The 15,094-nt window shown below is 41.5% G+C and overlaps 1 protein-coding gene across 1 annotated transcript; it reads right to left on the bottom strand.

Annotated features, from left to right (window-relative positions):
* Window positions 1-2,788: 2,788 nt before the first annotated feature.
* On the bottom strand, window positions 2,789-11,517 carry LOC138325923 (mucin-2-like). Its single transcript, XM_069271938.1, has 3 exons — window positions 11,191-11,517; window positions 10,675-10,856; window positions 2,789-10,276 (listed from the first exon to the last, which is right to left on the bottom strand). The coding sequence occupies exons 2-3, from the start codon at window positions 10,838-10,840 to the stop codon at window positions 3,903-3,905; spliced, it is 6,540 nt and encodes a 2,179-aa protein (XP_069128039.1). The 5' UTR covers window positions 10,841-10,856; window positions 11,191-11,517; the 3' UTR covers window positions 2,789-3,902.
* Window positions 11,518-15,094: the final 3,577 nt, after the last annotated feature.

Below are 15,094 nucleotides of genomic sequence, written 5' to 3'. Positions count from 1 at the left end.
CTCGGGGGCCTGAGGGGCGGGGTCAATTTGGCTATTTCCATAAAAACGACCTCTTCTCTGAAACTAAGCAAGAGATAGCACTCATGATGCAATGGTAGTATCGTTATAGGGTGGGGATTCAAAATTGTACAAATGATGGGGCTGACCCCCTGAGGGGCGGGGTCAAAAGGGGTCAATTTGGCTATTTCCATATAAACGACTTCTTCTCTGAAACCAAGCATGGGATAGCACCCATAATGCAATGGTAGCATCCTTATAGGGTGGGGATTCAAAATTGTACAAATGATGGGGCTGACCTCCCGGGGGCCTGAGGGGCAGGGTCAAAAGGGGCCAATTTGGCTATTTCCATATAAACGACTTCTCTGAAACTAAGCATGGTATAGCACCCATAATGCAATGGTAGCATCCTTATAGGGTGGGGATTCAAAATTGTGCAAATGATAGGGCTGACCCCCCCGGGGGCTTGAGGGGCGGGATCAAAAGGGGTCAATTTGGCTTTTTCTCTGCAACCAAGTGTGGTATAGCACCCATAATGCAATGGTAGCATCCTTATAGGGTGGGGATTCCTAGTTGTGCAAATGATAGGGCTGACCCCCGGAGGCCTGAGGGGCGGAGTCAAAAGTGGTCAATTTCCATATAAATGACTTTTTCTCTGCAACTTAACATGGGATTATGCTCATAATGCAATGGTTACATCCTTATAGGGTTTGGATTCAAAATTTTGCAAATGATGGGGCTGACCCCCCGGGGGCCTGAAGGATGGGGTCAAAAGGGGTTAATTTAGCTATTTCCATATAAACGACTTCTTCTCTGCAACTAAGAATGGAAGAGCACTTATAATGCAATGGTAGCATCCTTATAGGGTTGGGATTTGAAATTGTACAAATGATAGGGCTGACCCCCGGGGCCTTAGACGGCAATAGATGTGAGGTCAAAAAGGTCAATTAGGCTACTACTTTCATATAAATTACTTTGTCTCTGAACCTATGTATTGGATAGCATATTTGTATGGTATCAATAGCATCATTGTATGGTTGTGATTCAAAATTAAACTTTGGGAGTCAATTTTGCTTATTTTTAACCCATCATCATCAGATGGTGGGCTATTCAAATCACCCTGCGTCCGCCGTCCGTCGTCCGTCCGTAAACAATGCTTGTTATCACTATTTCTTAAAAACTGCTGCAGGGATTTTGTTCAAACTTCACATGGAGGGTCCCCTTGGTCCATATTTGTGCCATACAGATTTTGAGGCTGATCGGAAAAACAAGATGGCCGCCAGGCAGCCATCTTTGATTTTGGCAGTTGAAGTTTGTTATCGATATTTCTTGAGAACTACTGAAGGAATTTTGTTCAAACTTCACATGGAGGTTACCCTTGGTCCCTATTTGTGCCATACAGATTTTGAGGCTGATAGGAAAAACAAGATGGCCGCCAGGCGGCCATCTTGGATTTTGATGGTTAAGGTTTGATATCCCCATTTCTCGAAAAGTACTGAAGGGATCTTTCTCAAATTTGATATGTAGGTTCCCCTAGGGCCCTTGTTGTGCATATTGCATTTTTGGACCAATCGGTGAACAAGATGGCCGCCAGGCCGCCATCTTGGATTTCGATAGTTAAAGTTTGTTATCGCTATTTCTCAGATAGTACTGAAGGGATCTGTCTCAAATTTCATATGTAGGTTCCCCTAGGGACCTTGTTGAGCATATTGCATTTTGGGACCGATCGGTTAACAAGATGGCCGCCATCTTGGATTTTGTTATTCAAAGTTTGTTATCGCTATTTCTCATAAAGTATTGAATGGATCTTTCTCAAATTTCACATGTAGGTTCCCCTAGGGTCCTAGTTGTGCATATTGTGATTTGGGACCGATTGATCAACAAGATGGCCGCCAAGGAGTCATCTTGGATTTTGATAGTTGAAGTTTGTTACCGCTATTTCTCAAAAGGTACTGAAGCGATCTGTCTCAAATTTTATATGTAGTATGTTTGAAAAAGTTTAAAAAGTAGAGAAAAGATCCATCTTTCCTTTGTCAGATATAGATCATTCTTTGATGGGCGCCAAGATCCCTCTGGGATCTCTTGTTCAAATTGTCAGAGTCTTGTGATAATTACTAACAAAAAACCAGGTGAGCGATACAGGCCCTCTGGGCCTCTTGTTTTTGTGTAGTATGGTCCAGACCGCGGGCGTTTGCAGATCTAAGTTGCCGTAAAAAGTATATCAGTTCGGGACTACTGGTTAACTCCGTAACACTAGGCTGGCAGCTCCGCCGTGTGAAAATACACACACACCCTACTTCAATCGCCTAAAAACATTCTTTTGATATAAAAATTTTACAAAGCGTTACCCGACAATTCGGGAAACCTTAATCTCGGAGAATTCAATCGATTTCCTAAGCTTACTAGACTTTTACATTATATACATACTTTATATATAAGATCTGCAAGCGCCTGTGGTCCAGACTAGCTTTAATTGTAATGGGGACCACCTAGGTGAGGTAGATTCCACACACCATAACTAGGTCACTGTGACTTGCTTATATCAAAAACTTACGAAATTTCAAAAATATTTCACAATATCCTTAAAATATTTCATGGTGGGTTTATTGACACTGAAACTTCATTTGCCGTTGTTTGGTATATATCAAATATAAATCATTTATAATCTAGGTTTTCTGCTTAGATCTCGGCAGAAAGTGTGACGACTATTTCTTATAGGAAAAGCTCAAACTATGATGTCTACCTAAATTTTGGTCTCTTGTTTGATCACGAAAAACTAAGCAATAAGAAAAAAATATCGTACTTATTTTATGATATCACACTATAAAGGGTAACGATTACATAATATTTACAATAGATGTGTATTACAATGCCACATTAAGTATGCGTACCGCACATTGAGAACTACGGAAATTCCGGTATTTCTTTTTTTCAAAATCTCCTCTTTGAATTCCGTAAGAACGACTTTGGTTCTATTGTAATGTTTGCCATGCGGTCTGTCCAGTAGAACCCGCAATGTCAAAAAACTAAGTTACCTATGTCCAATTCTATAGTTGTATAGCGACAGTGTCGATCTACTGTATAAATCTCCATTACAACTACGTATTTTGGTCGTGGTGCAACAAAGCCGAATCCATGGTTTTCTCGCATGTGTACGTGTTACTGTATACATAGTACAATGTAGAATAGGATTTTTACCGATTTTTCTCGACCCTATAAAGCGTCTAAAATGGTTTGTGGGCACTCTAATGGGCCCATAATTGTGATAAACTGCAACTAATTCTCAGATCCCCGTTTCCTCGCACAGAAATATATGTAACAAAATGGTTGTAAATCAATTTTATACTTGTTGCATATTGTTTTATAGATAAATATTCACACGATGGATACTATTTTCCATCGGTCTGTATATCACTGCTGCCTCTGTCTGGACCAGCACTATACACCACTTCTGCTGTCGCAATACAAACAACCGCGACCGATCTGTCTCAAATCTTGATAATAGTACTAGTGTGCCTATTGCTTTTGAATCGATTGTTTTCTTGTTACGGAAATCTTTCAGGACATCAAGAAAAAACTCTTTGTAGGTATATTATAAAATCGCGATTTTACAAAGCATTGTTTGTGATTGCGAAAATTAAACCAGGCAGCGATATAATAAGTGGTGAATTAATCAAACTCTTTGTGTCTGATCTTCTTTTCATTTTCCTCTATTCAGAAGTAAAATCGAGAATTTTGTAATATGCAAAAATAACTGGTTATAATGTAAACTACTAACCAATGTCCATATCATCTTATTTGTCAGATGATTCGAGTCTCTAAGACATGTACTGAGTAATGAAGTGATGTATCGTAAAACATTTATAAACGCCCACCCGTTTACCATCCCGTAAGAGACTGCAAGCTTATGGCTGGTCACGTGGGAGCAGAGAATGGAAATCAAACTTGGGTTTGGCGGCGGTTTCATTTGGTGGTGAGTAGTTAAACTGAGGACCAATCAAAGACTCGTGGCTCCCCACGCGGTTCGCCCTTCTTACTCTGATGCGTATCACAACCAGAATACCGCCTATAAACATTGCCCCAACTATAGCCCCTATCACAAAGGCCACGCCAGTCCCTGCTGTCACAACCTTATTGTCATCCCTGGTGTCAAGTTGTGATCCGGCGTTTGGTTTTAAAGGGACAACAGCGGAACCAGAAGTAGTGTTTGGTGTACTCCTAACTGCAGTCGCGGTATTTGAAGTTAGAACAGACGATGTGGTATTTGGACTTGTATGTGGTGAAGTAAAACCGAGAGATGCGGTAGTTTGATTATAAAATGTTGGCGCCCGAGTTGGAGTAAAATCATGTGAAGTGGTAGTTTGATTAAAGACTGTTGACGCAAGTGATGCTGTAGGAACTGCTGAAGCGGTAATTGTGGAAACTGTAACACTTGGTGATGCGGTAGTTTGAGTAGCAGCTGTTGACGCGGGAATATGACCTAGTGAGGCGGTAGTTTGGGTAGAGACGTTAGACATTTGAGTTTGTGTGGTACCCGGTAATACGGTGATTGCAGGATCGACCGTTGCATTAGGACTTTGTGTGGTACCCGGTGATGCGGTGATTGCAGGACCGACCGTTGAATTAGGTGTTTGTGTGGTACCCGGTGATGCAGTGATTGGAGGACTGACCGTTGAATTAGGAGTTTGTGTGGTACCCGGTGATGCGGTGATTGGAGGACCGGCCGTTGAATTAGGTGTTTGTGTGGTACCCGGTGATGCGGTGATTGGAGGACCGGCCGTTGAAGTAGGAGTTGGTGTAGCACCTGGTGATGCGGTAGATGTAGGGCCTGGGGACGCGGCAGATGAAGTAGCGACTGGGGACGCAGTCGTAGGTGTAATGCCCGATGATGCGATGGTTGGAGTACCGACTGTTGATGCGGGAGTTGGTGTAGTGCCCGATGATGCGGTGGTTGGAGTACCGACTGTTGACGCAGGTGTTGGTGTAGTGCCCGATGATGCGGTGGTTGGAGTACCGACTGATAACGCAGGAGTTGGTGAAATGCCCGATGATGCGGTGGTTGGAGTATCGATTGGTGACGCAGGAGTTGGTGTAGTGCCTGGTGATGCGGTGGTTGGAGTACCGACTGTTGACGCAGGAGTTGGTGAAATGCCCGATGATGCGGTGGTTGGAGTACCGACTGTTGACGCGGGTGTTGGTGAAGTGCCCGATGATGCGGTGGTTGGAGTACCGACTATTGACGCGGGAGTTGGTGAAGTGCCTAGTGATGCGGTGGTTGGAGTACCGACTGTTGACGCAGGAGTTTGTGTTATGCGCGATGATGCGGTGGTTGGAGTACCGAAAGATGATACAGGAGTTGGTGTAGTGCCCGATGATGCGGTGGTTGGAGTACCGATAGTTGATACATGAGTTGAAGTAATGCCTAGTGATGCGGTGGTTGGAGTACCGACTGTTGACACAGGTGTTGGTGTATTCCCTGGTGATGCGGTGGTTGGAGTACCGATGGTTGACGCAGGTGTTGGTATAGTGCCTGGTGATGCGGTGGTTGGAGTACCGAAAGTCGATTCAGGAGTTGATGTAGTACCCGATGATGCGGTGGTTGGAGTACCGACTGTTGACACAGGTGTTGATGTGATATCCGACGATGCAGTGATTGGAGTACCGACAGTTGATGGAGTTTGTGTAGTGCCTGATGATGCGGTGGTTGGAGTATCGACTGTTGACGTAGGAAGCGGTGTAGAACCCGATAGCGCGGTAGATAAAGTGTCGGCTGTTGACGTAGAGGTTTGTGTAGTGAACGATGGTGTGGTAGTTGGAGTGCCGACTGTTGACACAGTTGTTGATGTAGTACCCGACGATGCAGTGATTGGAGTACCGACAGTTGATGGAGTTTGTGTAGTGCCTGATGATGCGGTGGTTGGAGTATCGACTGTTGACGTAGGAAGCGGTGTAGAACCCGATAGCGCGGTAGATAAAGTGTCGGCTGTTGACGTAGAGGTTTGTGTAGTGAACGATGGTGTGGTAGTTGGAGTGCCGACTGTTGACACAGTTGTTGATGTAGTACCCGACGATGCAGTGATTGGAGTACCGACACTTGATGAAGGATTTTGTGTAGTGCCTGATGATGCGGTGGTTGGAGTATCCACTGTTGACGTAGGAAGCGGTGTAGAACCCGATAGCGCGGTAGATAAAATATCGGCTGTTGACGTAGAGGTTTGTGTAGTGAACGCTGGCGCGGTAGTTGGAGTACCGACTGTTGACAGAGGTGTTGCTGTAGTACCCGACGATGCAGTGATTGGAGTATGGACAGTTGATGAAGGAGTTTGTGTAGTGTCTGATGATGCGGTGGTTTGAGTATCGACTGTTGACGTAGGAAGCGGTGTAGAACCCGATAGCGCGGTAGATAAAATATCGGCTGTTGACGTAGAGGTTTGTGTAGTGAACGCTGGCGCGGTAGTTGGAGTACCGACTGTTGACAGAGGTGTTGCTGTAGTACCCGACGATGCAGTGATTGGAGTATGGACAGTTGATGAAGGAGTTTGTGTAGTGTCTGATGATGCGGTGGTTTGAGTATCGACTGTTAACGTAGAAAGCGGTGTAGAACCCGATAGCGCGGTAGATAAAGTATCGGCTGTTGACGTAAAGGCTTGTGTTGTGACCGATGGTGCGGTGGTTGGAGTACCGACTGTTGACGTAGAGGATGGTGTAGTGCCCGATGATGCGGTGGTTGGGGTAATGACTGTTGACGCAGAAGTTGGTGTATGATCTAATGATCCGGTAAATTGAACAGCGAATGTTGACATAGAAGTAGGTGTAGGACCTGGTGACGCGATAGATGAAGTATCGACTGTTGACGCCGGAGTTGTGGCAGAGCCTGGTGATGCGGTAGATTGAGCAGCCAATGTTGACAAAGACGTTGAAGTAGGACCTAGTGATGCGGTAGATGCTGTATCAACTGTTGAAGCTGGTGTTGGTGTAGTATCCGGTGATGCGGTGGTTGGAAAACCGACTGTTGGCGAAGTTGATTGTGTATGATCTAATGATCCGGTAAGTAGAGCATCGGATGTTGACACAGACGTTGGGGTAGGACCTGTTGACAGAGTAGATGCTGTTGTAACTGTTGACGTATGAATTGGTGTAATGTTCGGTGACACGTTGGTTGGAGAGCCGACCGTTGGCGTAATAGTTGGCGTAAGCTCTAATGTTGACACAGAAGTTGATGTAGGACCTGATGACGCGGTAGATGAAGCATCGACTGTTGACATAGAAGTTGGTGTAATGCCCGATGATGCAGTGATTGGATTGCCGACTGTTGACGCAGAAACGGTAGGGCCTGGCGATATGGTTGTTGGAATAGAAGCTGGTGACGCGGTAGATGAAGTGTCGACTGTTGACATAGAGGTTGGTGTAATGCCCGATGATGCGGTGGTTAGATTACCGACTGTTGACGCAGGAAAGTTAGGGCCTGACGATGCGTTTGTTTGAATAGAAACTGGTGATGCGGTAGATGAAGTGTCGACTATTGACGTTGATGTAGTATCCGGTGATGCTGTAGTCAGGCCTGATGGCACAGTAGAAACTTTTGACGCAGGAGTTCGTGTAGTATCCAGTGATGTGGCGGTTGACACAGTAGTTGGTGTTGGATCTAATGATCCTGTAAATAAAGCAGCGACTGTTGAAACAGGACGTGATGACGCGGTAGACGGAGTATCGACTGTTGACGCAAGAGGGGGTGTAGTACCCGGTGTTGTATTTGTTGGAGAGCCGACTGTTGACGCAGATGTTGAAGTAGTAGTTGAAATAGCAACTGTTGACACAAGAGCTGGGGTAGATTCCGGAAATGCAGAATTAGAGGTAAATTCTGATGACACGGTGCCTGGAGTAGCATCTGTTGAAGAAGTAGTAAAAACTTGTGATTCAGTAGTTGGAGTAGAAGTTATTGACACAAGAGTTTGAGTTAGAAACGATGATGCGGAAGATGGAGTAGAGAATGTCGACTCAGGATTTGACGAAGGATTCGATGGCGCGACAGATAGAGTAACGGCTGTTGACAGAGTAGGTCTAGTATTGAGTGATGCGGTATTAGGAATTTTGACTATTGTCACTAGGGATTGAGTTGGACCTGGTGATTGTTTTGGAATAGAGACAGGTGCCACGTCAGTTTGAGTGGAACTTAGTGATGAAGTAGTTTGAGTTGCAACTGTCGATGCAGGTGTTGGAGCAGGATTTGGTGTCGCGGTAGATGGATTAGCGACTGCTGATGCAAGAGTATTCATTGTTGACCCATATGTTGAAGTAGCTAGTGTTAATGAAGGAGTTGGAGTTGATCCGAGCGATGCGGTATTTTGAGTAGCAACTGTTGACGTAGAAAATGCGGTAGGACTCAGTGAAGTGGTTGTTGAGATATCGACTATTGACGCATGAGTAGAAGTAGAATTTGGTAAAGCGGAGGCTGTACTAGCGTCTTTTGACGTAATAGTTATTGGAGACAGATCTAGTGACGCGTCAGTTTGAGTAACAACTATTGATGCAGAAATTTGAGTAGAACCCAATGGTGCAGTAGATAGATAAGACGCAGACGTTGGCGACATTGTGGACACAGGATTCTGAGGAGGACCTAGCGATGCGGTTGTCAGAATAGTGACTGGTGAAGCAGAACCTGTATGAACAATCGATGAGGCAATCGGATTAGTGACTATTGACGCAATATGTAGAGTTGCATCGGAAGAGACTGTAGTTGGAGTAGCATCTTTTAATACAGGTGTTGATGTAGGATCTTGTAATGGAGTAATTGGATTGGCAATTGTTGACAAAGTACTTGTGGTAAAATCTAGTGACCAGGGTGATACAGAGGAAGTTGTGGACTCGAAGGTTGTTGTAAGACTTTGTGACGCAGTATTTAGAGCCGCAACTGTTGGCGCCTGTTTTGGAAATACTACGGATACAGGAGTCGGTGTAGAAGCTAGCGACTCTGAAGTCTCAATAGAAGCTGTTGATGCAAGAGTACGTGTAGGATCTGGTGATGTGGTATATTGAGTACTGGCTGTTGACGCAAGTGTTGGAGTAGGACCTGGTGATGCGGTGATGGGAGTTCCGACTATTAACGCATTTGTAGAAGAAATACCTAATGGTGTTGAAATAGACACAGGTGTTGAAGAAAAACGTGGTTGCGTAGTTGGCACAGGAGTTAGAGTACCATCTGGTGATGCGGTACTTTGATCCGCGACCATTGGCTCAGGAGTTGTAATGGAATAAGTAGAGACAGCTGTTTGAGAAGAACCTGTAAAAGCGTCTGTAATATTTGAATCTGGTGTTGTGTAGGTAATCAAAGTTGAGTCCGTTGATGAAGTAGTTTGGGAAGACGCTGAGGATGCATCCGTTTCTCGTGAAGAATCTGATAGCGCTGTAGAAGACGGAAGAGTAGATTGTGCGGGACGTTGTGGCGCGGTAATAGACGGGTCTGATGAAGTAGAAACTGTTGATCCAGGGACTGGTGATGCGGTAAATGGAGTAGAAACTGGACCTGTAACTGCATCAGATGGGGATGTAGTTTTACTTAACATTCCATCAGATGGCGACGTAGTTTTACTTATCATCGCATCAGATGATAACACATCAGATGATAACGTACTTTGGTATTCAGATGATGCTGTAGTCATGCCTGTATTTATAACAGATGATGGCGTATTTCTCTCTGTGATCGTATCTGATGATGGCGTACTTTGGTATTCAGTTGATGCTGTAGTAATGTCTGTCATCGTATCAGATGATACTGTAGTAATGTCTGTCATCGTAACACATGATGCTGTAGTCATTCCTGTATTCATAACAGATGATGGCGTATTTCTCTCTGTGATCGTATCAGATGATAGCGTACTTTGGTATTCAGTTGATGCTGTAGTCATGTCTGTCATCGCAGTATTTTGTATGGTCGCATCTGTTTCTGTCATCGCATCAGATGATGGGGTAATTTTGTACGTAGCCGTTGCAGATGGTGGTGCTTTTCCATCTGTCATCGTCTCAGATGATATTGAGGCTTTGCTTGCCATCGCATCGGGTGATGTTGTAGCGCCATTTAATAATGCAGTCAATGGTGTTGCAGTTTCATCTGTCATCAAAACCAATGGTGTTGATGTGTTATTTTCTATACGTGCGTCTGCTGTCCTGAGAAAATCAGACAGACGTTTTACACGACCACATGATAGTTCTATGGACTTTGCTGGAGGTTTCATGTCACAGTTGATATATCTAGAGGTAACTTTATCCGTGGTCTTGTTACCTGTATGGAAGAACAAAATGTTAATTGCACATTGTATAAGTTAACCCAAGTTCAAGTTTTATTTACTTTGAGTCTGCTGAGTCATCAACTGAATGCGCTCTGCGAGTAGAGTTCAATACTTACAGTGTTATATTGAAAACGATATCATAATGTTCAAAGTGTTTAGTCATACACTGGAGGTAAACGCGGTTTAAGGTCACAAAATGGATGTCAGATGAAAATAATAGCACTTCTCAATTGTGATTGATCCATCACACGACTACATAGGTTGTGAATGGTATGTTGCCGTTGGACGGGTTATACTCGGGAAAGGCTGTTATTTTTATTTGATAGCCATTGTTTTGTTAACTGTGACCGCGCTCACCTCCTGCGAGACACACAATATCATGGGAACTTACATGATGCATCTCCTTGACAAAGTGGTCCATCGCACGTTATAGACGTAACTTTGATTTTCAGTAAAGTCGGTGGCCATTCTGGTAAGGTATCGTCTATCCGTATTCTGGCGTATTTTGCTCTGTCTGAGAGGAACTGGTGAAAGACTTCTCGACATCTGTTACACATAAAGCCGGATTCTTTTCTGTAAATACAAAAAATAAAATGTTTGAACCTTCTATGCTGTTACTAATCCTTCGTGAGTTTGTCATTCCGCAACAAAGGAAGATTACAATTATAATGTGAATGTAAAGTACATAAAGATGTACATGACGTGCTAATTTAATCCATCGCTACTTCTTATTCACCATTTTATTAATAAAACACTTGCAATCATTGCAAAACTAATGGAATTCAGTAAAAGGGTTTTTATAATACAGCATATTTTATATAGGTGTTTTTTTTAATATTCCTTTTTTCAAATCGTCTATCCAATCGGACTGTATTATTTTCACTCTAACAATACAACAGATACCTACATGCCGGTAAAGACCGCAGTCACGTTGTATATCTGAGATGTGAAGTGTTGTCTTCGTATGGACGGATTTTGTTCTTCTGAAAGATAAATCTCATTTGTACATCTTCCTGTTGAGGTGACTGTGACATAGATTCCGGTACCTAAGCACTGGAATTGGTGACCTATTGTCCTGGCCAGGAAGTCGGTATAATCCCAGTCACCAGTACAGACACATTCCGACTTTTCTGTGGACGTCTTTAGGGCTAACTGTACAACGGTTGCTTCCACAACAACAGCAATGACTGAAAATATATAGAAAAAACGAATACGCCCATTGCCACTAAAAGACTAAAACCCCTAACAATTGCTGTTCAGATACTGGTGAAGCTAAGCATAATGTTAAGCATTGGTGTCCGATTTCGGCATTGTCGCATTGGCTACCCCGCCTCAAGATGAGTGGGCGTGCGTCATGCGAAGCAAGACAGTGCGACAATGCGCCACGGAAAGACCGACAATGCGCTATGCAAAGAGCGACAGTGCGCCAAGCGAAGAGAGACAATGTCCCGGTCGAAAGTGCGTAAACGCGCCAAGCGAAGAGCGACAGAGTGCCAAGTCAGAAGAACGACAAAGCACCGTGTGAAGTCAGAAGAGCGACAATGCGCCAAATAAAAAGCACACTGCGCCATGTGTGCGATAGGGTGTACGCGTGCACCCCACCACATTGATAAAAAACTTATGTTTTCTCAACCCTTTTGACAAACTGATTACGAAATCATCAGGTAACATTATTTATAATAATATCATAAACTGTGATGAACGTCCTGTTATGACGTCATCAAAATGGCGAAGATGGGGATTTTTGACCAAATGCGTAAAAATTGTCATAACTTTTTCGTTTGGGAATGCGGTACATAATGATGGGGAAGGTGTTTATTGTTTCTTACAAAATTTGTACAAAATATCAAAACAAATGAGAAACACTAAAATCCAAGATCACTGTCGAAATGAAAATCGCAATCAATGAAAGCATAATTGCAACCATAAATCAAAGAAAAATGAATTGTATCGAGTATTTTGGATGGCATAATATCTCAAATGAATTTCACTTTCAAAAGGAATCATACAGATCAAAACGATTTACATGTATAATTTGTTTAAATAACCTTTTATTGAATGAAGATATCGTGCCGCAAATATATCATAAACATAGTGATAAAGGCATGGATTCGGAAACAAATGCAAAGTACGTATATTATTCCAAAAACGAACTTTCAAGTGCAGCAATTTGAAAACGACATTCCCAATAGATAATGCGGTTATTTTTTTATTTTTTTTTCGAAATGGCTTTCTTGGCGGCCAATTAACTTTAGAGACTTTTGAAATTTCATCTAATTCGACCATCTTGGTTTTGAAAATACCAGATTATCGAGTTGAAACCTACTCTTTTAACTTTCATTAAAGTTAAAAGTTTCAAATGTTTAAAAAAATTAATGAGGTTATTTTTCCACTAAGAGAAACATTTTGCTCCGTAAGTAAGATCTGAGTTCTGTCACATTCTTTAATATTTCGTTCGTTGATAGAATAAAACAGCATTGTAAATAGTCAATAATTCTTATAATTTCTATGAGACGGACATCATGTACAAGCATACCGCAGTTCTGCTGAATCTTTGTCCGATATTAAGACCATCTACTGTTTATGTAAAGTTTTGGCAGTACCGAGAGTGTTTGCCGGTAACCAGTGTCCGCTCTGCTCTCTGACTTTTGACAACGCTGCAGTTCATCTTTGTTCTGAATGTACATTCTACGACACCCTAAGATAAACTTTCATGGAAGATATTCAATCTGAACTTGACCTTTCTATTTTCAATTTCATTGAAAATTTGGATCATTCCTCCTTCACCCATAGTCTTTTAGGAGCCAGTACAGGAATCCCCTTCACCAGTGTTGCAGACCAAAGACAATTCTTTATAAAGTCAGTTCAATATGTTGTCCGCGTTACGCGATGCCTTTTGTAAGATTAACCAATGTTACTGAACCGCGCGGCTATATAACTTATTCATGACTTGTATATTCCAGCAGCGAGCTCCGACCTATTAAATTTTATTTTCATTATTCTTTTCTTTATTTTCTGTGTGGATTTGGTTGTATTCAGTATCTTCTAACGGGGGAAATAAAGCTTGATGATGATTGATAACAGAGCTTGTAAACAAATTCATTACTTTGATTTATAGTGTGGTTATATATTGGCAATATATATAAACAAACTAAATATCAAAGTAATGTCATATTATAGAAAACATATTTAGATTACCATAATTTGAAATGACTTATTTGAGTTATTAAATTTAATTCTGAAATATCTTTTATTTCAGATACTAAAATGCATACATACATGAGCAGGAACATAATCTAATATACATATTATACGAATATTGGTCTCCCTTATACGACGCATAGAAACTCGATCCCAACCTTGTTCAAATCCAGGTTTAATATAGTATTTTATACCATATATGTTTTACAACATTGGTGTTCATTCATATACATATAACGATGTATTTAGCTTGAACATTTTAAAATCCGCAATTAATATATGTATGTTTTTTCATGTTTAATACAATGTACTTATAAAGAAATGTCTTGAAGAAAGAAAGTTTTGTTTCCCTTAGATTAAAACTATGTGTATGTGAAGACCAGGAAGATGATATTATGTTTAAACGATGTGCTAAATATATTATTCTAAATTGAATAACATTGAATGGAAAAACAAATGTAAAAATTAGAGAAATCTGTGAATACCTGAGAACGTGACGGCTATATTCCACATGTGAATGACCATGATGTAAACTCGGCCCTTCTGTAGCACCAACACGTGATTGTATAGCTTGTAGGTATTGCCTAATGAGTCTGTATTAGGTGTACTGATTTGTTTAATCTCGATAAGGAATAGGACTTTTTGCAAGTTTGTTACACAGGGGCATGATACTTACTAGTACCTTAGACATGTATTTGAGTTCGTAGATATTTTTGAACGCTATATGTAGAAACCTAGATTAAAAGTTAGAAAAATATTGCTATGTGTCAACACATATATAACACATTAAGTTTACCAAGTTTGATGTATACCGTTGAAACGTCGTTAGAAAAGTGGGATGTGAGTACTACAATATACCAAAAATATGTAGACTGTTTCTAATTCTCGTGTCCCTGTGTTTGTTATACATATATATACACAATATTTCAATATCAGTTGTACATCTTAAAATGCATATTTCTTATAATCTAATAGGTTATTAAGTATGACTTCAACTGTAGATAATTTTCTGTCTCTAAATGAAGGGTTTTAAGGCGTTAAACAAACAAAACGTATTACGACTATGTACAATGGGGAAGTAGAAAAGTATGGACCCAAGTCGATAACAAGTAATCGATAACAGGATAAATTGATATGTAATAAATGTTTTTTGCTTGTATACTGCATGTAAAGTATGAGCGTTTCAAAGTGATTGATATTAGAGATAAGGAAGCCAAATAGTGCACACAGTAACGATATCAGAAGGCCGGCTAACAGTTACACCCTCTTTTGTGGGTTCACTCCTCTCACGCTCAACAACAACAACCATTTACAGATAGCATTATACTTATCGCATTTCAAAGTTGTGCAAAGCTAAAAAACTATATGATGAAAAAATTAGCAAGCATAAACGTACTTAAATCAACAATATATTTATCTTGGATAATGAATGTATATAAACTGTCTTTTGAACATAAGCGGTCGTACTAAAATAAAACTGATGTATTTCCACACAAGTTTTGTCATACTGTATACAGTAATCGACCCTTAGGAATGTAAACCACCTTCGTCTGAATTTAAGATGACTGTACGATGTACATTCCGTATTTTTCTGTTTCTTCAGTCTCAAT

The sequence above is a fragment of the Argopecten irradians genome, chromosome 1, assembly GCF_041381155.1.
Source record: "Argopecten irradians isolate NY chromosome 1, Ai_NY, whole genome shotgun sequence".
Taxonomy (NCBI): Eukaryota; Metazoa; Mollusca; class Bivalvia; order Pectinida; family Pectinidae; genus Argopecten; species Argopecten irradians.
This window is presented reverse-complemented; position numbering and strand designations above follow the sequence as displayed.